The sequence below is a fragment of the Misgurnus anguillicaudatus genome, chromosome 8 (genome assembly GCF_027580225.2).
Source record: "Misgurnus anguillicaudatus chromosome 8, ASM2758022v2, whole genome shotgun sequence".
NCBI classification, from domain to species: domain Eukaryota; kingdom Metazoa; phylum Chordata; class Actinopteri; order Cypriniformes; family Cobitidae; genus Misgurnus; species Misgurnus anguillicaudatus.
In genome coordinates, this window is record NC_073344.2 from 24,730,488 (window position 1) to 24,757,500 (window position 27,013).

General features: G+C 37.0%; 1 protein-coding gene across 1 annotated transcript in view; it reads right to left on the reverse strand.

Annotated features, from left to right (window-relative positions):
- Window positions 1-27,013, reverse strand: part of LOC129450493 (cadherin-22) — a 182,875-nt gene that overhangs the window by 34,279 nt on the left and 121,583 nt on the right. The window contains exons 5-9 of the mRNA XM_055213308.2: window positions 20,906-21,073; window positions 17,560-17,747; window positions 17,128-17,384; window positions 13,748-13,884; window positions 4,496-4,617 (exon numbers count right to left, since the gene is read on the reverse strand). Coding sequence (XP_055069283.2) covers window positions 4,496-4,617; window positions 13,748-13,884; window positions 17,128-17,384; window positions 17,560-17,747; window positions 20,906-21,073 — 872 coding nt within the window. The remainder of the gene's footprint in view (window positions 1-4,495; window positions 4,618-13,747; window positions 13,885-17,127; window positions 17,385-17,559; window positions 17,748-20,905; window positions 21,074-27,013) is intronic.

Genomic DNA, 27,013 nt, shown 5'->3' on the forward strand with positions numbered 1-27,013 from the left:
TATGAGCGATCGGCTAAGCCGTGTTTTTCCCCAGCCTTTCTCTTTCATTCTGTCTGATTTATTCACCTTTCAAACACAAACAAATACGCTGTGTTGTCATCCTTCAAATGGGATCAAATGCTATGATTTAGCGGCTTAAGCTAATCTGATTTCACTCTTCTTCCATTAAAAACACGAGTCGGGATGCTAGCGAGCGCTAGTGCAGTGAAAGCCGAAGCTACTGTAGTGTCACGCATCAACACAGCTTGATAAATGTGCTGACGTTAGAGCGTAAAAATAATCTTAAATGTTCTGATTAAATTCTGATTCATAAGAGATGCATATATAAGGAGTGATTGAGAAATACTGTACAATTTTGGTATAATGTCAGTTTCACACAAAGTGGTGAATGATTCAATAATTACTCAAATGCTTTTTCAGGAACTGCTGAAGCAACCTGCTATTGCAATGGTTACCCAATATGAACAAAAATCTATTTGGTCATGTATGATAATTGTGAGTTATACAGTAAATAAAACAATTTGTTAAATGTTTTGATTCTCTGGTTCCTTCTTCCGAATCCCTGCATGTGCAAACCGTGGTGACGTACGTGAAACCGCATACAGTAAGTGACGACATCTCACATCATTGCTGAAGGAACCGCAAGACATCGCTTACATGCACCAGAGAGTAGGAGGTTTGGCCGTGGACTGTAAGGCGTCAATCCCAGGTGAGAGATGAATGATTGTAATTGTGAGTTTCTCCACAGGCCTGCTTTCCAACGCAATAACCATAGTGATTAATCACAGAGCAAGCATGTGGCCAATGTTTGTGCTTGTATTAACGTACAAACAGCAAAGTCTTCTTGCCCTCCGTGATCGTGTCTCGCTCAACTAAGCCAATTTAGTCAAGACACACCGCAACGGGGAGCCGGGGGTGACGCGCTACAAATCACCTAAACATGTTACGGGTTATCGTAAAGCTATTAGAAAAGCCGGCGCTGTACGGCTACCGCGGGGGGCATCCGAACAGTATTGCGTTTAATGAGAGAAATTTATTACGTTATGCCTTTATTTGGGAGAGGCAGACGCATTATTTTTCACCTTAAATGCACTTCAGAAACAGCAGGTACTTTAGGGCTTTCGCTTTGAATTTGTCCTGCTGAAAGATAAACACTTTCCCAAGCTGTTTCACAGGCAGGTTCTCCTTCAGTACCTCCCATTCTTTCTTTAATTTAACAAGATGCCTAGATGAAAAGCAGATCTCTGGCATGGAGCTACACACACGCCTCTTCACAGTAGGAATGGTGAGTTGTTGGAAGTGTTAGACTTCCGCCACCCATGATGCTTTGTGTTTCGACTAAAAAGCAACAGGCAGTACGTGTTTTCAGATTGTTCTTCTGATCTAATGGCATCTTTTATGACAACTTTCTTTCAGGCTGCTGTTACATATAGTTTTTGATTTGATTTTATTTATGCAGCTGCGAGACACTTTGAAACAAAGATACCCTCAATGCATTTGAACTATATGTTTTTATCCCTGGAATTAAACCCATTACCCTGGTGTTGCTGGCTCCATTCGCTACAGGAAGAAACACTTGATATGGTGTTATAGGACTTTAAATTGAATAATAAAAAAATAACAATAAATATAAATTAACAAATAAAATACATTTTAATTAGTAAATACTTATTTGGTCATACGCAGTCCCAGATTAACACAATGTAGTGCCCTAGGGTGACCACATTTAAAGTATATAGTTAGGTTGAAATTGATTTGTTGCAGGTAACATGCATGATTTTATTACACTATATGTACAAAAAGTTATATACAGTTAGCATATTGTAATGAGATGAGTGTCATGGCTAGCTGTGCGTTCACACCAGCTGCGGTAGAGGCTGCAAAAACGCGCTATTCGCGCGTAGTTAGACGCTTGAACATTTTAAGTTTACTCGCTGAAAGCCGCGCACGAAATTCTAGTCATTCGAGACATTCACGTGGAAAGTCGCGTCATGGGAGGGGCTTCTGCAACTCCGCTTGCTCCCTGTAATCATGTCACTACTAGAGCAAGCTCCTGATTGGTTAGCGCAGTGCGAATATCCGCCAAAGTTCGGATTTTTCAACACATATAAGGTTCTCTCGCTCTTTCTATCTCTCATCGTCTAATGGACCGCACTTGTTGCGGTTCTGAGTAAGATGTGCTAAGATGTTTTGGACTTCATGCGTAGACTCATTGGTAGATTAACTGAGCACATGGTGACATAAAACGATTGATGAATCATGCAAATTATCTGTAAAACCTCGGTCGCACATTACGTTTTGGTCACTGGTGCTCATGATGCCGCGCCCATGCAAAATGCCACCCTTGACAGCTGCCCATGCCACCCATGCTTAAATTCACCACTGCACACTTGTGGGATCAAGATCTACAAGCCTCGTGGCTTTAACATGAAGTAACAATTAGAAGAAATTCAAAACTTTTCACATGCGTGAAATGCTTGCGCTGTCTCAAAAACTGTCGTAATCTGGAGCCCTAGCTGCCCCCCTATTGGCCCAATCCCATCTATGAATAATCCAGCCATGGTCATACCTGAAAAAAGTAGGAAGCTTTTCTTCAAGAAATTTTGTGATTTTTTTACCAAATAAAACCTCCATGAATTCAAAATAGTCTCTTATGTGATTCCGGAGTCCCGCCAGGTGGACTGCAAACAATTTTCATGACATTTTCAAGAGAAAACAAATTGTTTGTTTTCCTGTATGTTTCTGGTGCCTTGAAATGAGGCAAAGAAAATCTTCAATCACAGTGGGTCAGATAAGCACAGATTTGAAAAAATCTCTCAGACACCTTAAAAAAGACTGTATTTCTATTCAGTAATGAGAAGAAAAGAAAAAATTAACTGTCATGAATATATTGTGTCCTGATGCAAACATTTTCTTTCCTGATGCAACTTTTCTTATGAGAAATTTTGCTTAAAGAAAATTAATCCTGTTTTAAAGAACATCATGATATTTTGCATCATCACATTATTTTCACAGCAAGTATGTATCTTTATTAAGAAATACGACCCAGACATTTTCCTAGCATTAGATTTATAAACATGCACGGCTCTTGATTTGTTTCATATGCATACTTTTTCGAATGCTTCTGTAATCGGCTCACACTGTGACTAACGCCATTAAAGCCGAAAAGCAAACGTGCCATGTTAATGACAAAGTGATGAGCCGATCTCTTTGTAATAAATCAATGTGATTCAGTCCATTGCCAAAATCAGTTGATTCAGGACAGAAGTACCTGCTAGTGCATTATGTAACGTCTGTCTATTGTATTGTATGACGGTGTTCTTGCTGCTATTTTTTTACAAACACTTCATCAAGCACACATTAATGCATTGTGATTCTGAAAGTATATACATCATTATTTTCCTAGTTTATTGTTTCTATTCTCTTTGTCTTTTACATTATGAGACACAATATGACTAACAGGAGTTGTATGGGTGCATTTTTATTATATTTAAAGCGTTATTTTAAGTTTTTTTTATTTTATTCCCTTTTATTAAACAAAAAACAAAAGGTGGATTTTTCTCACTTGGAATTTTTCTTTTCTGGGTAACTATTCCTTCAAATAACTTTATGTTTACTTTCATTCCACGACTAAACAAAAGTGAAGATGTGAAACAAGTCTCTAAAAAGTGTTACAAGTGAGTTTGCTGCAACACCGACTCATCATTGACTTTTTGGTGACTGGTGAGTTTATAAATTGCCTTTGGGACAAAATATTTGGCGTATCATTCCTTCCAATTGAACAAGGTCTAAAGCAGGAGCACAGCAATAATGAAAGTATTTCCACCAAAAAAGGTAAAGCGATTGGCTCTGTACTAAATCTGACACATACTGATTGTTCTGCTGCGACCTCCAGGTTGGGAGGTGTGAGAGGTCAGTAGCATCTATCAGACCATCCAGTTTTTAGGACACAGCCACAGAGTAATGAGAGATCGTAGTGTTGAGCCAAACCAAACCAAACCACATCATCCCAGCACGATCAGGCAAAAATTTGAGCTTTATAAAAAACAAAACCTCTGTCAAACTAAATCAAAAAGGGCACACTGAGTGTCGCATTCCCACAATGCAATTAGTATCTCAACACTTCATCATAACAAACACCTGATGTCTCACAAACGCTGTGAAATTGAAATATTCACTGCAAACCCAGCTGTCTGAGAGGAGCCGTGTGATAGGACCACCATCACAGTATGCTTTCTATGGAAATGACATTTTTCCCTCCCAGGTTCCTATCGCAACCTGACGGCTTTATCAACACAGAAAGCAATTGGGAACGCTCTCTGTCTTCTGACCTGAGATATTATCTCAGAGACACTGTAGAAATTGACAGAAATCGTCTGCATACGTGCAAAAATGCCTCTGATCAAACGCAGACATGATCATATCAATGAGAGTCTGGGGTTTCTGATTAGATTGATGCGACTTCACAATGGGCAAAACATAGAGACTATCTCACCTGGCCGGGTTTGACATCCTCGCAGATCGACGCCTCGTAAGGAGTCGCCAGCTCGGGAGGATTGTCGTTCACGTCCAGTATGCGGATGCTTACGGCGGTCTGAGACGACATGGACTGGTTATCTGTGAAAAGATATAAAACAGTTAGCATCCTTTGTACAGGATTTGAGAAATGCATACATTTGCATAAATTCTGTATGTGAATAAACTCTACAGTATGAGTGGTTCTGGAGTGGTCATTTTCATGCTGTACTATAGTATTATAAGTAAAAATCTTAAGTTATGATGTGTCTATTAAAATCCAAAGGATTGGCTCTTTCATAGATAACCGGAGTTAACATAGTAATTGGAGTAGATGCTGTATGCTGGAAAAGTATAAGAGACTAATTTGCATTTTAAAGAGGACATTTCACAAGACTTTTTAAATATTTAAAATAAACATTTGGTTTACTAGAGTACATATGTGAAGTTTTAGCTCAAACTACCATAAAGATAATTTATAATAATGTGTTAAAATTGCCACTTTGTAGGTGTGAGCAAAAATGTGGGTGTGTCCTTTTAAATGCAAATGAGCTGATGAAATGCAAACACTGATCACCATAATGGTGTTTTTTAAATTGAAACTCAATAAAAAAAAAATCTCTCTCTCTCTGCACTAAATGGCAGTGCCGTGGTTGGATAGGGCAGATCAACTCTTTCCCCCGCAGTTGACGAGTTATATCGTATATTAAGAGAAAACATTTTAATAAAAAACATGTTCCTGATAAAGTTTTATGTTAATCTGTAATACCGCAATTATCCACTAGATGTCCTAATTAGTTACGCAATTGAAGGGTAAAAAACTGAAGCAAAAATGTATTTACTGTATTTTAAACTCTGTGTATGTTTTGATAATCATTCTGAATCTGATCTCTAACGAAATTCCTTTACAAAAATGCAATTATTTCAGCTTTTTGCCACAAAAAATTATTTTTGAAGAAAAATACCCATATTTATACAGAACCCCTAAGGGGACATGGAGCAAAAATTAGTGTTTTGTTTTGCGTGCGCACGTGAAATTATTGCACGCTCCTGCAAAACTATTGCGTGCTCCTGCGAAACTGTCGCGCGCTCATGCGAAACTACCGCGTTTAGTTTCGCATGCTCACGTGAAACTTTTGCGTGCGCTTGTGAAACTTTCGCTTTAGTTTCACGTGAGCACGCAAAACTAAACGGAAAAAAATTCTGCACATGAAGGTTTTGCGTGAGCACATGAAAGTAAACTTTACATTTTTTTACTCCAATGTCACCTTAGGGGCTCAGTATATTTATGAGTTCATAAGCCGAGAAAAAATATAGATAGGATGAAAGTTTTTTTCATGTTTTTTTTTTTTTTTTTTGAAGCAGAGGGTCTGTTCTTTCATTTAATATATTTGGATGTTTATATATTTTTAGAAGAAAAATTTCTTGGAAGGCATTTTGTGAAACTTTGGTGAAAACATTTTTAAAAAATGGCTGGCAGGGGTGGTATTATTATAATAAGATCCCCTTCCAAATTTCAGTGACCTATTTTTTTTATAGTTTACCAAAATTAAGTTATTGGGTTGATGTTTTTCACATTTGTATGTTGATAGAAGCACTGGCACCAATTATAGCACTTAAACATAAAAAGTCAGATTTTCATGATATGCTTCCTTTAAAAAACATCTTACAGCCACATAAATCTGTCTAAAACATACCAGTGTAATAAAGGCAATACACTTGCTTTCTGTTTTAGCAGTTTTACATTTTGATCATGTGTTTCTAAATACAAACATGAAACTGTAAATGAGTGGAAATTAATGATATAAACACAGACGAATGCATTTAAAATTAGCATGCAAAGCTATTTTCGATCATGACCTTGTTAAGCTTTACAACAAAATGAAAATATCTTGTTTTTGTGTTTTTATTAGGTTGGGTAATGTGTATATAATTACTTTCACTTACGATCACACGACTAACATTATCTTGTAATTAAACAAGTCTGTGTTGGGAGTCCTCAACTAATGAATCTGTTTCATTATTTCATTAGAAATATTTACTGAAAGATGAACCGCACCACCGCTGCGGCCACCATTTTAACTGTAATGAGACATAATGAGCTCTTTTTAATTAACACCGGGTTACTATTTTGCTTGTTTATTTACAGGGACGTAAAGTTCATCATTTACATAAACTGATTATGATGTAACGTAAGATCATGTTGCATTAGAAAAAAACTGCATTTGCGAACCAGCACATCATATGTATTTTGACAGAATAACAGAATAAGCCTGTTATACGGTACAGCAGGTTATAACCTGAAATAACCTTCATCATCATCCCAGATTACACGAAGCCCCGCAGGCCTACAGCAATTTATGACAGGACGCTCCTCGGCAGAGGCTTCCGGAAGTAAAATCCCATTCATTTTCCCCACAGTGAAATTGATTTTTAACGATAACATATAAACCTTTCAAGAAAGAGCCACCGTGAGCTTTGAGGTTGTTAAGTGATGATATACGATTCTGTAGACGCCACAAGCCAGTATGATTTTCAACTTCATTTGCAAAAAATAAATAACTAAGAGTCAGAACAAATTTAGACGCAGACAATGAATGATCAAAATATTACTAAAATCAAAGCTGGAGAAGATGCAGCTTTATTTTGGGGTGAAATGTAACTTTAGCAGAAGACAATAGTATACTTTCAATTCTGTTATTGTGAGACTCATCCACATACACCAATATCAGAGAAACACACTAAGCAGAGATCGTGCACGACATCCATAAGAAACAGATTTCTATTGTGTTATACCCTTAAGCCTGCAATACTTTCTCTGTGGTTATAGAGCAAAGATCAGAGCTAAATTTAACTAGTCTGAGATATGAAGAGATATGAGTAGATTAGAGGGATGCCGGGCATCTGCTTCTCACCCAACAGATGTTGGACTGCCACCCATCTTCTGGAGATGTTACCAGCCGGTCACTATATTACAAAACCTGCTTCTCAATCCGGTTTGAAGAAGAGTTGCAAAGAATTGAAGTCGTATGGTGACTGTGTCTTAAATCACAGGAAGGATGTTGTATTTTAATAATGAAACAGATCCTTGTCTACAGTATGGACTACTAGTATTTAATGATAATAATATCCATAAAATCCAGGCTCAAGTCTCAATCTAATGATGAGATTAGGAGCATCAAAGTTTGATTTCAATTTTTGTCATGACCTTACTCAGTCAATATTAAATATGTCAAGATTATATGAAGAGTTCAGATGCAAAACCCTCTAAGTGCGTCTGATGTTTTCTGGTAAGTCAGCAATTTTATCAGACTCTTATTTTTAGGTTTAGTCGTTTCACTTTAATTGCAATGAAAAGGTTATTAGTCTGTGATTAAAATCCCCTATATTTTCATAAATATCACTTTAGGCATTTCATTGCTAATTTACAAATTGGACTTTCTTTAGCTGCAAAACCCTCTAAGTAGCCTACATGCATGCAAAAAACCATCCAGTCACTCTTGTCCTTTCTTAAAAATAGAAAAAAAACGCTACAAAATTTGGTCAATATTGTAAAATATTCAGTAAAACTCCTCCAAGGTAACAAGCTCTTGCAACTTGATGAATGTTTTTTACATTATGCATGATGATTTTATGTAGAAAACAGTAAATCGCCCCCTAAAAAAACACTGTTAGCCAGGTTTTCAAAGACTGGGTCACATATATGAAAAAATAAACAGTAACACTTTACAATAAAGTTGTGATTTTTAACATTAGCGAATGCATTAGCTAACATGTTTTCCAGTATTAATTCATCTTGACTTTATTGTTAATAAATTGTTCATGTTAGTTCATGAAGAATTGTTACAACTTTTGATTAAAATTCAATTCTCTAGTTAACATGAACTAAGATTGCTGTAGAAGTATTGTGTATTGTTAGTTCATGTTCAGGTACTTTTTGGACCTCACACAACCCCTTTCATTTTTTTGATAAAAAATATATGTATAAAATCACCTGACATGTCTGTCCAATGAAATGAGGGGCAGAGGTGATTGTGGCCTTTTGTTTGGGGGTGGAGCAGTACTTTCTGGAAGCAAAGCCGCAGGGGCTGCAGTGCCCCCAATTAGTCAGATAAATATCACTTTTTAACAAATAATTTAACAGGAAACATATGTGCATCAGAATGTTGAGAAGTATGTTTGATTGTCTAAAGACTTTCTTTTCTTTAGAATCTGCCATGTCTGTAAATTGTAAAGTAAAATTTCCTCCGCAAATGACCTACCATATTTTGCCGAACACAGAGTTCCTGTGATAATATTGGTCACATGCGAATCGCCATCTCTGTAATTTTGCAGGATTGTATATAATTTTTTCAAGGCTGTGCACTTTTTTTCTGCACATCCCTCCACTTCTTATGTCTTTCATGTGAAACTTGAGTGTTTTGTTATGTAATTATGCTTTTAGACGTCATAATGACGCGTTGATGACGCTAATCAGGACAAAAACTCTACTGTCATGGAATTGCGTGTATGGGACCCGGTGTTAAGCAAAGTCTAAACATCATATCCGGGAGATAAGTCAGTAAATTTAAGTAAAATCGTAGGCTTCGCTTATCCCGTGCGAATGGGCCACATGAAACTCAGATGTAGGGGGGTAATTTAATCACACTAGGTCTACAGATAATACTAATCCCGTGTGAATAGTACATAAGATATAAATTACCAGTGGTAGTCAGAGATTTTATTGCCATGTCAGTTTTTCTCAGACTCACGTAAAAATCCCTGGCCAAATTACCTACTGTTTTTTGACGAACACCAAAGGTTGTGTGGTAATTTAATTGACCTCCGAATCCAGATCTCTGAGTTTATAAAAGGGCATCAATGCAAAAGTCATTCTGCGCTTCCTTTTAGACCACTAAAAAGAACCGTATGGTCATGTACTTCACGTTTATTCTGCATCAATGAATCGTCTTTCTTTGCATGCATTTTAAACGTTGACATCTTCATAACTGAAATGATGAAAAGTATATAGGAACAAATTTCATCATCGCTCTTCCACAGCGAGTGGGAAATGAATATAAATAAAGAGAAGAAAATCACGAAAACTTTTAAATTGTCTACTATCAGCAGCAGAACTAAAGAACTAAATACAATTTTACAATGTATTTAATTACAGTATTTCATGTACATATAATCAAGTATCCTGTTCATGTGAATGATCGTGTAATTAACCACACGTGCAGCGCATTTCCAGGTGTTTCAGATTATAAACTCACACATCCACCGCAAATTTATCTTCATCCAAATGCATGAGTTTTATCGCGGAGGAGGCATGCAAATATGTTTTTACAGACATCCTCATGAGAAACAATTACAGTCCGAATAGTGCTTTAGACAGTGCTTTTGTTTGTTGCCACAGGGCAACATTGTGCCATTAGGGTACTTAAACACCAAAGTTACAAGGAAATAAACAATATATGCATTAAAAAGTTTAACTAATCATTAATTGTCATGAATCCAAATCTTAAATAACACAAACAAAAAGTTGTTGAAAAATGTTGATTGAAGAACCAAGTTTATTAGTTTAATGCAAAATATTATAACATTTCTTTGCTGATTTTATCAACTGCATCATTGGTGATCATATAACAGGTCAATCTTAATATGCAGCAGATTATTCAATGTGTCAATCAAGTACACTGTAAAAAATAATACGCTGCATTTACTTACTTAAAAATATAGTGCATCATTTTTGCATCCGTTGTTTTAAGCAAGTATTACATGGAATTTTAAGCAATTTATGCAACTGCTTAAAATTTTAAGTAAAACTTAATAAAAAAATGGATGCAAAAATACATTAATTTCCATATACTTCTCATCATTTCAGTTATGAAGATATTATTTTTTCCAGTGTATAAAAGATATGGAAATAAATAAACACACTTTCTCACAACTTTAAAAGAATTTAAATTTTCCATCATCCAGGTCAATAAAGCGCTTCTTTTAAAGCTATAGAGTTAAAGGTTTCACAGACGGCTGGAACCGTTTCTCTGCCAAACATGTTTGAAGAAAAGTAATCTGTTTTATGATTCACATCCAGGCAAATGTTTGTCTCTTAAAAGCTGAATAAAGTTCACATAGCCTCGGGTGTGATGCCATGACTCAGAAGAGCTCCAGTGAGAGGTTCGTTCTCAACCTTCCCTGCGTTAGCTGGCACTAAATTAGTCGAACTGACAGAGACTGCAGACCTATGGCCTAAATATTAAATTAAACTCATCTCGTTTTATCAGCTTCTTCGCTTGGATCGGCCGTGGCTAATGAGCTTCAAACGTGGTATAAATTGACAAAACAATGCGTCGGTCTTCAACCCACGCCTGGTGACACCGCAGGCTCGCCTAACAGCAACGGTTTTGGCATATAAACAAGAATAGCATTTCTATCCTCTTACTTTTTCAAACTTAACTTAGCACCTGGCTAAATGCAAGTTTGACAGTCCAAAAAGCACCGTGCTCTTGGACAATAAATGTCAACCTGAATTAACATCTCTTTAGTTTGAATCATGAATCAGAACTTCACTGATGTCCTTGATTAGACCAAAAGTGAAATCTTGTTTTGATGCATATGCACTTTTATTAAAAAAATGGAAAATGGATGGCTGCAATTATAAAAAATGTAATTTCTTGTTCCAAATAAAGTCTGGTATTAAAGTATATCAGAAAGGGCAAATTCCACAATGGATGCCTTGAAATTGTTCATAGTCCAGGCAAAGTGCAGTTCCCTTCATATTTTATTACTCGCCACAGCAAATGTCCTTTCTGTCTAGATAAAGTCACAACTGTTGGTAGTATCTCTTTACCCTAAGGCCAAAACATGATGGTTTCTCCTCTATTTATCACCTAAAAAGATGGAGGGTAAGAGAAATCCTGTCTGCAGTTTGATATCATACACCCTATCAAATTCCCAGAAATTATGTGTCACTCTTCCTCAGCTGATAGCCGAGGCCGTCTGACATAAAACTCCAGTCAGACTGTCGTCTGGAATCGCCGTGCCAAGACTCTGCGAAGAAAAAGACCTGATAACTTCTTCTGGACGACAGGAAAGAAAATTTCATTTCCTCAAGTCGACTTCAAGTGCATGCGGTGTTGGCCTGGTTCAGGACGACTAAAACATTGTATTATCTTCAAGTCATCCGAGGCATATTGAAGCGTCTTCTCCGTGCAGATCTTGATTTCGTCTGAAATATCATATTTACTAATAGCAGCAGCAATGGCGCGTGAAACTTTCTGCACACATCGATCCGTCAGCGTAACTCTTCGATGAACACTCATTACGCTCTTGAATGAAGTGTGAAATTTTAAAATACGATCTTCGTATGAGGGAATTATAAAAAAAACCCTCTAACTTTCTCTGCCTCATTGCTCAATGATCTCATATATTTCGACGACGTGCAACAAGCACAGACTGATGGGAATTTTGATTAAGCTGTCGACTAATGGCAAAAAAGCCATGGTGTCCGCGTCTGAGAATAAAACAAAGGCTTCTTTCTCAACTTTAAAATGTCCAATTAACACCAAACCCAACATGTGATGCAACTCTTAGAAAGAGCAACCCTGGATGGCACCAATTTGTATTGCGATAAATAAATGAACCAAGAGAGCAAAAATCAGACGGCAATATTGTAGCATGAGGAAAACACTCGGGTCACATGATGTAACTGTAACTCAGCTCATGTATTCAGATAGACCAGAAAGATTAAAATCATAAACTAAATGCATAGTGGCCTGAAGAAGCCTTTGTATACTTTAAGTTGCACTAAAACCATGTCATAAAATAATAAAATATCCACAGCAAAAAACGACTTTCCTGGTATTTTTATTGTCTTTTTTTCTTAAATTAAGATGCATTTTCTTGATTAGCAAAATGACAAAATAACATTACATTTAAATGAATAGTATAGTGCTTAAAACAAGCACAAAAATAAAGAAACAAACATCTGGGGTAAGAAGAAATAAATCATGATCTGTTTTCTTGAACACTTAATTTTAGGAAAAATTTTCTTACCCTATTGGCAGATTTTTTTGCTTGTTTTAAATGTTTTAAAGAATGCATTGACATAATTTGTTAAATTGTTCTTTGTAACTTTATTAAGTGCAAAAATTATCCAGAAAAACGTTTTTACATGTCCATTTACAACCCTACACTGCAAAAAACTGATTTTCAAGAAAAAATCTTCTTAGTATTTTTGTCTTCTTTTCAGTAAAAATATCTAAAAATTCTTAAATTAAGATTCTTTTTATTGATGAGCAAAACGACCCAAGAAAAATGTCTATTTTTTTCTAAAATATCAAATTGAAGTGATTTTGTGCATAAAACAACCAAAACAATCTGCCAATGGGGTAAGCTAATTTTTCTAGAAATTTTCTTGAATTTAGTGTTTAAGAAAAATGTTCAAGATTTTTTTGCTTACCCCATTGGCAGATTTTTTTTGTGCTTGACTTATTTTCTTGGGTCGTTTTGCTCATCAAGAAAAAGTATCTTAATTTAAAAATATTAGATATTTTAAAAATATTAGATTACTTAAAACAAGACAAAAATACTAGTGTAGGATTAGAATGTTTGGGCGTACATCTTGACTGTGACGTCACAGTTGGTGTTATGTTGAAATTTGTCTGTTTTCCAGCAGTCTTTTTGCGTGCACGAGATAAAGGAAACAAATGCGTTCAATATGTAATTTCCATGAACAGTGCTCTTATTATTAATCTATGCCTATAAATACATTTTTTTATTCTATGGCACAAAATTCCCTTAAACTGTATATTTTTTATAAGAGTAAATCTTCATTTGCTATATCTGCTGTTTGGTTATTCATTATTATTTGGAAAAGTACTCTTGTGCTGTCGACTTTTAGATAAATGACACAAACTTTAATATTCTGTCATCTAATGCCGTGACATTTAGATACTGTACGTCACGTGTGTAGATGCCCAGGCCGCTGTCGGAAAGCATTCATATCTTAATTATTGCATCAATCTATGTCACTTTGCAAACAATATGCAAATGCTTGCTGTTTTTATCTGTGTAGAGTTTATATGCACACAATAAGCTTAGCTTTAGCTTCATTATCTTATCATTGTCTTACGACACAAAACCACGAGTAATGCATCCGTCTCAAGATGAAACGTGTCTGACATCAGAGCTGAATGTGAGTTTGCAGTGGATTGTGACCGATGTTGACGGGTAAAGAAGGTGGTACCTGCTTCCACCGCTGCGACTGTGATGTTGTGCCAACCGGCCGTCTCCCGGTCCAAGATCTTTCCAAGAGTAATGGCACCCGTTACAGGGTCAATGTTAAATATCTGCTCCTGGTCTGTAATCCGATCTATAGAGAACCTGGAACATAGACGAGTGGATATTAGAGTATATAAAAGCAAAACATCCACATCAAACCTATCTTGTCTTTTACTTTAGTTTTATACATTTTTACATAAAACAAAATGGTGACTTTAAATAGCAAAAGGATGTTTTTCCACATAAAAATATCTGAATATTTTGTTTTTTAAGACATTGTAGCATCTGAAATAAATGTCAGAGCAGCAAATGAGTGATTTTTAAGTGCACAAACCTAAACCAAGAATGAAGATATTGAGAAAAGGGTCTCAGAAAACAAACTTCAGTCACTCCCCTCCAATCGCCCTCTTCAAACAAATGATTCATATTTCACACAGCCTTAAAAACACACGCCGAATATAAACTCCACCGACACACAGCAACCATCAATAAAGGCAGTTTTTCCATCATTTTTCTTTTCTCGTTTCAATTTTGAACACCTGCTGGGCTTTAAAATTATGCAGGTTAATTGTACTTCTTCTTTTACCTTCTGCTTATTATATTTTGCCAAAGGTTGAGACGCATTTCGGAAAAGTAAAAAAGCCCAGGGGGTGAAGATTCAGAAGAAACTATTAAACTCCACAAGATTCTCGATTTAGACAGAAAAGATGATTCAACTACATAATTCCGTTTGGCTTTTAATTGTCCTGAAAATAAAAAATCACAAGTACAGCCACTGTTCATTTAAAAAGCCTTTGGGTTGTTGAAGTTATGCATTATATTAATGTAAATGCATAGTTATGTACAAAGAGAGTTGAACTATTATGTTAAACTTGTCCCTATGGTGGTTGGGTCAAGCTGATTAGGCTTATCTGTTTGCAAACTCAGAATTAATATCTGCCAAAAAATCTTGAGTCTAAACTAAAAGTTGTGGCCCCAAAAATATAAATATTAAAACAGAAATAATAAAACAGCACCACTGCATCTATTTCTCTCTTGGAGCTCATTGTAAGTCACAGCTGAAAGAAAACAAACAAATATTTTCTGTCCAAAGACGTTGAGGGCTGCTGGTTTCTGAGGGCTTGGTCCCTGAATGCCACGTTGGTACCTGGTGACACGGGCACAAGAAAGAATGATGGGGCCCAGGGCGCAACCCTCGCTCGCTAGCCGAGTCCAATGCGGATGATTAAAGTGGTACCGACGGGCACGGGCTCGATGCCACAAGCGGATGTGTGCCAGCCAACCAGCCAAGTTGCCTGCCACTGCACTGTGCTTTATAACACCTGGAGCACTCTGAACACAGCCTCATGCATTTTTAATAGAGGTAATTTGCAAAGGCATTGTGTGTGTGTGTGTGTGTGTGTGTGTGTGTGCGTGTGTGTGTGTGTGTGTATGTGTGTGTGTGTGTGTAAGAGAGAGAGAGACTATACAGCCAGCCAAAGCTTTTTACTTCCCCTGCGTGTCCCCTCTGAGCTGTGGCAATGACTAAATCATATTTCTGTGCTCTGGAGAATAAAGTCGTCTATCACGATGTTGAATTGTGGGACCAAAATGGAGGTGCGAAACACAATGGGTGCCTTTCTGTATGGCAAAGGCACCCTACACAACTCCGCATACACGACAGATGGAAAGTTTTTGTAATCGCACGGACGTTTGACGTGCTTTCCGATGCCTCGAGGTGAAAAAGCTTTTTTTTGATGTGCGCGTGTGTTTTTAAGAGGGATGGGGGATGATAAACGTGTGTGCCAAGGTGCCTATAGCATAATGGGAAAGCACATTTCAGGAGCCTCTCTTGGCCACGCTTCCATGACTCTGTATATCTTCAATAATAGGCTTGTTCAATAGTGAAAATTGATTCTTGTCTAAACTAAAGGGATGTGGACTGTTGCCAGGCTCTAAACACTCACACGCATAAACAAATTTGGCGTTTTGCCGTACGCTTTATCTGATGTAGGCCTTCAGTCAGGAAAAGCTGTGTACTGTGATGAAAAAGCTGAGGTGGCTCCATTGCTGCCAAAGTTTGGGATGTATTCAAATGCAAAATTGTAGTAAGATCCAGCGCTGCAATGTTTTGCTGCACAGTGCCATTTCCATTTAGGACCACTAAATCTGAGTAAAGTTTTAGTTTCTGTGTGTTTTGTTTGGAGTGATTTATTCAAGCATGACAGCATCCTGGAACTTCATACCTAAAACCAATTACAAACCTTGGGAACAAGACGCTTGCCATACTTCCGGTGTACCTATACACCTGCTTCGGCATATGTCAGCTAAAGTGGACGTTTCTTTCGTCCCTTTTTGCTCTCTGGCTTTCTCTGGTTGTCTCTGACAACACGCCCAACCATTGGTCGAATTTAATATACATACACACACACACCGTCATGCTGTTAGCGTTTCCAAAGCGTCAGCTCTCTGACGCAGCGTGAAGTTCCCTCAAAAGGGAACTGCATTCGGATAACATTCAATCATCTGAATTATTTGATTCACAGGGAAAATAACAAGAAAACAAGAAAAACTGGTGGTCTGTATTAGGGCTGTAACGATTAATCGTGCAAATGCACGTTTTCTCAATGAATGAATTTGAATGAATTACGGTGAAATCCGGGCACATCCAAAAGCTAGAGGGCGCTCTCGTGCAGAAACTCCAATTGTGCCACAGAAGAAGTAGCATTATAAACGCTATTAAAGAAAATGTCTAGAAGAATACTTATATCGCCGTTCTTCAAATTGTTTCAGGTATTTTCATGATAATAAAGAATATTTTGAATGATTTTGTTTAAGTAGTGTTGCTTTTTTAAATGCACGTTATAAACGACTCCGACTTATGATGATTTTAAATTGATACAGACTTCCTACTGACCAAAATGCCATAGTAGAAGCACAAGCTGTGCATGAAATACAAAATCGCACCTTGGCGATTCAGAATCTATTTTAGACAGGTCTTTTTTAATGGGACACACAATTTATCGTTACAGCCCTAGTCTGTATACCGTTCATTGAATGACTGCCTCTCTCCTCAATACAGTAAAAACTGAAATAAAAGATTATCTTAGCCAGTTTAAATTCTTTGGAAGAACATGTACGATGAATTGCGACACAGCAATATCAGGAATGTAAATGGAGTAAAAATGGCTATTTTTTATTGTTGACTTTAATCCTCTAAACCTGAAGGCACCGACTGATCAATAAGTTGCTCCAGAAAAACAAATTATATATTTCCAATTATACATTTTCCACAGGTGCAAGTTATTTGAGGTCTCGTGTTTATGTTTACAAGGTTATGATGGACAGTCTTCTGATGGATCGTACCTGATAGGAACGTTATCCATATCTGGATCTCTCGCGGTTACAATCCCAACCAGAGCTCCCACCCGAGCATCTTCCTGAACTTCCAAGATGGTGCCAGTGGAGGGGAAGAAGACGGGAGCTTCATCCACATCCGACACGCTGACCCTCACTATTGTCTGGTCCCGGAAAGTTCCCAGGTCCACAAAACGAGGGTCCACGTGTTTATTAATGGCCTCGACGACCACATTATGTGTGCGCTTGCTCTCAAAGTCCAGAAGCTAAAAGATGGAAAACACATTCGAAGCAATCAAAAGACAGAATTTTTATGTAAGATTTCAGTACATTTTTTTGTGTTATTTTTCTACAACAGTGTTATGAAGAATCACAGTGTGTGACTCATGACAGTCGCCCATCAGAGCGTGAAATGACTCGGCCGAGACGTCGCACGTCTACCTTTTTGATGGTGATCACAGCCTCTTGTGTGTCACTGTCTGTGGAGACTTTAAAAAGTTCGCCCCCCTCCTCATCTTTGATCAGGTAACTCATATCCGTGTTCTCGCCCATGTCCGCATCTGTGGCGATCACCCGGCCCACCGGCGTCCCGACGTCTGCCCCTTCTGACACCGAAAACTGATACATCTCTGTTAGACAAGAAAAGAAGGTCATTTTTAATGTCACAAAAACAATTATTTTGTATCTTTATATTTGATCTACACTATGCTCTGTTAATGTTTTTGTCATGATGTACCAAACAGCCATTGCTGCAATTTACAATGTTAAATACAAGCAGGTAGGTTTTAAAGTATAATAACGTAAAAATAAGATAAGTTATTGCATTCATCACGTTGACTGATGTTGGTAGGTTTACTAATATAACATCCTCCACACTAGGCACTATTTTTAACCAAAGGAAACGTAAGAGTATAATCAAAAAAAAAAAAACTTTTTGGGGAATTGGCGAATTTTCCATTGGCCGTATTTTCAATTCGCAATTTCAATTTGCGCAATGTAAATGGTAATGGAAATGCAGGTAATAAGATCATTTAAATGCACATTTACAGCTCACTGTACTTACAACACTTTGTGCTTGTGCTAATAAGCATTCAGGACTTGTATAACAGCCACCTATAGTAACGTGCAATATGTTTGAGTGCAGCGTGTGTCACACAAAAGACCGTACGGATTTCATTTTGGCGCACGATACAAAAAGCAGAGCCTAATGAATTACATGCCGAAGTAAAACTGGCATAAATGAGGCTTTTGAAGAGAATGAAAAGGGAAAAAAGGGAGAGAGACGTGTGGATATGAAAAAATGATATCTGGGCTGTAAGTGATTCGCAGCGAGGCTCTTTACTGCAGTAAATCTAATGTCTCTCTTCCCTCGTGAGAAGAAGAAAGAATAAAACAACCGCAGAACAAAGTAAAAACATGACACACAATGTGCTTCATTTCCTTTTAATATAGCGGGACTGCTAACATACAGCTTAAACACAGAGACACACAGTGTCAGGCATTGTGTAAAACATCACCAGGTTCATTCTGATCTGTGACCAAGAGACAAAGTGCTTTTTTATTTATCCACGGGCGTGATGTTTGTACAGAGTGCTCGGTTCAGAAACTACATTACAGTAGCCTTGAATATGTGTTTGCGTGTCGTGCACAAACGTGTGGACTAATATTCAAACCAACTGGAGATAAAATCGTAGCTGCTTTATCATCACCTAAAAATGCAACTTCTTTCAGCCTGCATTACTAAATAAAAGTATGTACAAACACAGTTTGTCAACTTGTTTATTTTTAATTAGCGTCTTGCTCGCACGATGTGTCCTCTCATAACAGGACAAAGATTTTGACTTAAAGAAGCGTTCGAATGACTGTATTTGTAGCCAAGCAAACACAGTCGCAGTGTTCCTGATATACAGTCTGGAATTTGCAGATGGAAAAATATGTAAATCCCATATGGCAGATTTCAAAATATACCAAAAATGGACAAAAATATATTTACTGAAATATGTTTTAAATTTTCACCAATATATTTCTTGGCCACTTTTTGAAAAAATATTTATTAAAATATTAAAACATTTTAAAGCATTAATATTGACGTTGCATTGGAAGAAAAACTTGTATGTTACAAACAATAACAGGTTTGAAAATATTAAAATTAAATAAATATGCTTATAATTTTATATTTTATACATTCTTTAACATTGAATTTTTATACCAACTTTTATATTTTGGCCATGAAAAATATCATTAATAACTTCATTAATTGATGACAGGCCAATGAATTATTAGACAAATAATGCAGACCCGAGGTGGTGATGCGGCCACGACGCAAAGCGGAGCTGTGCATTATTTTTCAATAATTCAATGGCCTGCAGTTAATTATTCCCCTTATACTACGGTTATCACACCTCAAGACATCGATCACATGATATATTTAAAGGGATTCATCAGGTTTTTGTACTTAAATAGCTATTGTGAGTAGGACTATTTCTTCCTCGTCTCATCCAACGGCTCTTTTGCTTGTTCCAAATCATAATTTTAAAGCTGGCAATGGAGGCTTAAGCTGTTTATAGCATTCAAATGCAGTTATTAATGAAGTTATTAGAAAGAGAGCGAGAGACACATAGACATAGAGAGAGAAAGAATGAAAGAAAGAAAAAGAGAGCGAACGAACGAGTGAGCGAGCGAGAGAGAGAGAGAGAGAGAGAGAGATTGTGTAAACGAGGCTACCTCTGTGCATCTCTAAACAGCGCTGTTATTGCCTTTGAAAATCGTCTGTCATGTTGTTTTTGTTAGTTCAATATTACAGTTAACTATGCAAAGTGATATGGAACTGTAATGCGGTCAAGGGAGCTGTCTGGAACTACGTTCCCCATGCGTTTCCCAGAAAATAATTCCACACCTCAGAACGTACATCAGCCAATCAGATTCAAGCATTTAATGGACCCGTAGTATAAATTGCATTAAGCTTTATTTTCTACAAAATGTATGTAGCATATATTTAAAACATATTTTTGGCCAAATAAATGTATTTTTGGCCATATGGGATGTTGCAGTCACCGTATATTCTTTTATAAGGCAGTTTCGTTTATTAACGTTAAAATTTAATGACAAGAATTTTGTCAAGGCCGGTTTATTGCCATTTTAGAGTATTATAAGGGGCTAATATGAGTGTCTGGTTTCCAGGTTAGGCCTACAAAAATTATCCATTGTTTTTGGTAGTAGCCATGGTGTTTGGTGTATTGATTATCATTGGCAAAACCATGGTTTCCCTACCATAACCATGGTTATTTTGTGGTAATCATGGTTTAACTTAAGCAACCATGTTTTTTATTGTAGTATAACCATGGTTCAGTTTTATAAGTCACCCATTTTTCTCTGTTTAGATCGCAGCCACAGACAAACCGAATGAATCATCACCACCTAAATGAGACGATCACACAAACAGTACAGCACTAAACATTACAGACATCATCGCTGCATGAAGCAATTAAAAATGAATCTTTTAAAAGGTGAAGTTTCATTTCTGTATCAGGAGCCAGATCGGAAGAAATTGCAGAACAGTTTTCCAAATGTCATTTTAGATGTGAAGAACAGGCCCTATGCTGTCTGTAACACTTGGTTAACTTGACATGACATCTAAGATTTCACATACTGTATTTCCATGATATTTCTGGATTTTTTGCCAGGGTAAAAACCCCGGACCCCGGTGTTCTGAGCTTGTGCTCAAAACAAAACGTTCTACTCAAAGGGCACGGCTGACGACATGATGGGACACGAAATGCACACTCACTTTGAGGAAAGCGTGGAGGGTTGTCATTAACATCCGTAATCACTATGGTCACCGTGGTGGAGCCAGAAAGACCACCCATTTGTCCTGCCATATCTGTTGCCTTGACAACCAGCTCATAACGGTCTTGTGTCTCACGATCCAGATCCGCCACGGCTGTCCGGATCAGTCCTTAAGAGAGAGAGAGAGAGAGAGACAGAGAGAGATTGATGAATGTGTTTAAAGGTCACATTAGCAACATTAGCTGCTTAAAGTCACAAATAGATCTTTTGTGTTTTATAATGAACTCCAATTAAAAAAAATAATGGAAAATTTAAGCGCCACCAAGTAAAGAGTAACCTATTCATGGAAAAAGTCATTGTTATCAAATTCCTCGTGCCATGTCAGCAATCTGTAACTTGTATTAGAGAGTAAACGCTGCAGTCTCCGCTGAGATACCAAACAGTTTACAGCAGATTCCCAAACTGGAGGTCATGAAGAACGATTTGTTTAAAGGTGCCATAGAATGGAAAACTGTATTTAGTTATCAAATAAATTGCTATTGCTCTGGTGGTTATTTTAACCTCTCGACATACACTAATTCGTGGGCGGGATGGTGTTAGTTTTTTTTAACGCTGCTGATAATATCTATATAGCCTATTGTTTATATTAACATTACTATACATTGTTTAAAAGGTCTACGGGTTTAGCATCAGTGTAAGGTCTCTGTTTTGAGATACAGATGCTCTAGCGTCATAAATGTAGTATTTTGTGACAGAAGTCCAGAGGACAACATGCAAAATATAAACGGGACTTCTTACCTTTGTGTTGATATAACGATCGCGAATCGAATCCAGTCTGTTTCAGATGTGTGAATAACTCATGAAACCATGTAATAGAATACATCCAATGACCATTTTTGCCCACAAATGCGTATAATCCATGAAATATAGATATATTGTCCATTGTTACCATCAGATTTCGCATGAACATCTTGTAATAGAATATAATATACAATCCGAAGACTATTTACGTCGTAACACTGTATATGAGATTACACTTTAGGTACTAGTAAACACATAAACCCGCGGTCAAACTTTGTTTTTAAAAGTAGGCGGGAGTATAATAAATAATTTCCAAACAGCGCTGTCAAATATCGTGACGTCATTTGACTCGCTTATTGCTCCAATGACTTCATGGAAAATAATGATAGACAGAACGTGTGGCCAATTAGATAACGAATCCAATGATCTTTGTGTGACGTTTTATTTCCTGGTCATCATTGCATTTTTAGGTTTCACACACATATTTATCATTAAGTTTTTAGTAATAAAAAAGATGTTATGCAAAAAAAATGTATTTCAATGTACTTCAGCCTCTCTATTTTTTTTAATTTTTAACTTAAAATAATGTTGCAACCTGGATATGAAACTCATTGTGTTATGGTGCATTCCCAGCAGCCGCAGTAGAGGCGGCAAAAAACGCGATATTGGCGCATAGTTGGACGCTTGAACAATTGAGTTCACTTGCTTTTGAAAATTGAAATTCTAGTCATTCTAAACATTCATGCGGAAATTGCATCATGGGAGGGGCTTCTGCGACTTCGCTCGCTTCCGGTAATCACGTCACTACTACAGCAAGGTCCTGATTGGTTAATGTGGCGCAGAAATCTGTTCAGATTTTTTATCTTGCGCGTTTCCCACGGCAACGCTCAATTTGCACGGTACGCGCCAATCGTGCCGCGCTTACCGCATGTACCGCGCCGCAGGATGCCTAATTGCGTCTTTACATTGACTTAACATGTAAATCTTCCTCTATCGCGTCTGTTGTAAACCCGGCATTATGCTTATACTCTAAATGGTTTAGTAAAACAACCCTTTTAAGTGAAAGTAGGTCTGTCTTCTCATGGTTTGGGTTAGAGTGGGGGTGCTTTTCAAGAAGTTAAGACATTTGACAGGTCAGGTGCGGGTTTTACTGAAAAATAATCAACACTCATGAAACATATGCAGGTTTGAAACAACTTGACAGAATTTTCTATCCCTTTAAGAAGAAACTCCAATCCTTCACACTTCTCATTGGCTTCATTCACACTGTTTTGGATGATGGCTGTATTCTGGCTCTGTGTACTCGAGTGTGAGAAGTGAAAAATGATATTACATTGACATTTTATTTACTGTATGAATATCACATGATGACTGAAAATCAAACTAGAGGTATACATGTTAGAGTATATACGTAACATGAGATGATGTTTGTGATCTTTGTGAAATCAGTAAGATTTCGATTCGTCTTACGATCTGAAACGAACAAACGCTCCAAACAGCAGGAGCTTCATGTGTCTTCTACCATATTCATTATTTCAATGCCTGTGTCTAACCAACACCATGGCAACGGAGAATAATTGAGGTCTTGCCAGGTAACGCTGCTGATTTTGATTCCTGGACCAGGAGCTCGTCTGCACAGAATATTATACTGTTTACACGCGTGAATTACACCATTTATATTATCAGTCACGATACAACCATCTAAACATGTGACTATAAAACATCAATATGATAACTTTTGTGTTTATGCTTCATCACTGCAAATCGCCTTTAAATATATAATTAAATACCAATTTTCACCCAAATTTATATGAGCATGTGGAAAATGAACCAAAAAATATCCTAAATGTTTTTTCAGTTTTCTTTCCACACAAATTATTTTTTTCTTTATGCAAAATTCATTTTCTTTGTTTTTAATCATTTAATTTTTTATCTTTTTAATTTTTAATTAACATTTATTTTACTTAAAAACTTATAAATGAACGCAAATTTCATTCTTTTTCATTTTTGGGGGTTAAAATACGACATGGACATGCTACAAACAGCTCAATAGTGAGACATTTGAAGATATGACATGTTTCTCCATCTGAACATCTCTTTGGGGAAATAAAAAGAAGATGAAAAACTCACGCAATCCCTTTTGGGTCTGTGCATCAACAAACAAACGTTTGTCTGGCTGTCTGTGTCTATTTCCTTTTGTTCTTTTGTTTCTATCCGCCTCGCTTTTACTCTCTGCTTATGTAGTCACACAGCCGGGGAAGTGGATTCCCAGTAAGGAGCCGATAGCCACGGGCAATGTTTGTGTGGCACGACACATCTGTGCACAGAGCTCCATGCTAAAGAGGTGAACTGTGCTTTCATGAGTCGAGAGCTCAGGAGAAGTCACAATTCACTTCTGCTCTTCACACATATAAAGCACCTGACCTCAGGTCAGATCCAGTACACGTGCTAACTGAAGTTTTGCCCATTTAAAGCTCAACTTGAAAGGCGAGTAAAGAAACTGTGGGTGTCCTGTGTGGACGTACCGTATGGCTTGACTTTGCTTTGAGCAGCCCATAAGAAAGAAAAAACACAAATGGGATCTCTTTAATATTGCAATTCTTCCTCCTAGACACAGCGTGATTAAATGGAGACTCCTGCTAAAGGGACAACGCAATCTCATGAGAGTAAGTGTGTATTGTTGTACCACACATACATTTACTTACGCTTAAAAACACACTGACATGACTAAAACTTTTTTATTTACGTATTAGCAGCTTAACAGACGTACAGATTTGTATGTATTCCTATTCATAATTGCTTCCATTTGCTTTTCTTACTCATATTAATGGCATGTTTCAATCATATTTTCCGACTTATTTATTTAAATGGGACATTTTACAAGACTTTTTTTAAGATGTCAAATAAATCCTTGGTGTCCCCAGAGTACGTATGTGAAGTTTAAGCTTAAAATACCATATAGATAATTAATTACACTGCAAAAAATAATTTTTAAGAAAAAAAATCTTAGTATTTTTGTCTTGTTTTCAGTAAAAATATCCAAAAAAATCTTAAATCAAGATGCTTTTTCTTGATGAGCAAAATGACCCAAGAAAATATGTCTAGTTTTTAGACCAAAAATATCAAATATAAGTGCTTTTGTGCATAAAACAAGCAAACAAAATCTAGGAAAGAAATGTGAAAATTTTCCTTATACACTAAATTCAAGAAAAATGTAACACAAATTTGCTTACCCCATTGGTAGATTTTTTTAATGCACAAAATCACTTAAATTGGATATTTTTGGTCTAAAAACTAGACTTATTTTCTTGGGTCGTTTTGCTCATCAAGAAAAAGCATCATAATTTAAGAATTTTTAGATATTTAAAAAAAAAAACAAGACAAAAATACTAAGAAAATGTTTTCTCGAAAACCATTTTTTTTGCAGTGTATAACATGTTAAAATTGCCACTTTGTAGGTGTAAACAAATATATGCTGTATTGGGGGGCGTCCTTTGAAATGCAAATGAGCTGATACCTGAACTAAATGTCAGTGCCATGATTGGATAGTGCAGATTAAGGGGCAGTATTATAATAATAAGATCCCCATCACAAGGGGAGCTAAAATTCAATGACCTATTTTTTCACATGCTTGCAGAGAATGGTTTACCAAAACTAATATTGCGTTCCAGGCAGGTTTTTGAGCCCGTGAATTTTTATTTTATTTTATTTAACCTTTATTCTACCAGGAAAATTCTTTGAGAACAAGTCTCTTTTGCGAAGGAGCCCTGGCCATGAAAGCCGCAATAAAAATTCCACATAAAATAGAATAGTAACAATAACAATACAATACATCAAACATAAAAAAACGACTCTGTACTCCCAGTTCAGAGTCGTGAGTCGTGGTTTTGAAGTCGTGATTTACAGGTTACAGTTGCCTGGAACGCAGCATAAGTTACTGAGTTGATCTTTTTCACATTTTCTAAGCACTGGGGACCCAATTATAGCATTTAAACATGAAAAAATGTCCCTTTTAAGACAGTTTACTCATTTACATAATAAAATGTTCATGACTTTTAGGGAATTACACAATATTAAACAAGACTACACTTTAAAACCTTAAAATGAATAAGGGCTCAGTCACACCAAAAGCGTTTATGGCAGTTGCAGGCGCCTTTTTTGAATGATATTCTATGGGCAGGGCGCGTTTGCGCGCTGTTTATGCGCGCCGAGCGCCTTGCGGTTTTCTGCCGCCTGCCGCGCACGCGTTTTTGAAGGAGCGCTTGAGAGCGGAGGAGCGCCTGACGTCATTCGCGTCTTTCATTGTCCAATCGAATGAGGGGAGAGGCGGGCCTTACGTTGTGGCGAGGGAAGTTTACAGTTGCGTTGAAGAACCGGACTCCACTCGCTCACTCTCTCCTGCGTGTTTGTGCTCCTCTAATCCTCAAACAAGGTCAGAGCAAGCGCCCTCTTTTTAAAGTTTCTGCTAATATGACAGTTAACAGCAAAAGAGCGCTCACGCTTCAATATTTGATTGACAAGACAGCTGACTCGGTGGTTGCTTAGCAATATGAAAAGCCGCGCTGCACTGCTCTTTTTTAAAAAAGGCAGTGCGTCGCGCCCTGCGTTTGCAAGCGTTTAAAGCGCTTTTGGTGTGACTGAGCCCTAACATATCTGAAATCATTTAAATATTTTGTAATATTTTTATTTTGTGCCACCAAACTTGCTCGTATAACTACTCATCTTAAATAGGAAAAACGTTGATGTGTTTGGTCACTTCTAACTTTATCTCTGTTTGGTACCATTGAATGAATGGGGCTAAGCTAAATGCTATCGAAGTGTCGCAGCGCGCCCCAGCGCTTACGTGCACGCACACAGATGATAGAGGGATGTATCAACTCTTCTTAGTTAAGGTAATAACATAGTTTAATATGAAAAATGGATAGACTATTCCTTTAAAGTAAGCTCAGGTTTGGCAATAAAAAAGTCTTCAATTAAAATGATTCAAAACATCTAAGAATAAGATGATTTCATTAATCATATTTATTTTTCAATCACTATAGTGGCTAAAAGTGCATTTTGTTCAGTTCAATAGAAGTACACAAGCATACAAATTCAAAGCTAACAGGGTCTAAATAAAAGCCACAAAACTTTAATTTGATATCAGGGGGTCTGTAAAGACGGTCGGTCGGGAGCTCAAAGCACTTCTCTTGTTAGAGAAAATCATCAAACAGATTCGACAAACCCAAAGTTCAACAACAAAAACAACTAACATGGGATCTAATAAACTGATATTAGTATCAAACTCGCCGCTTTATTTACCCAGTAG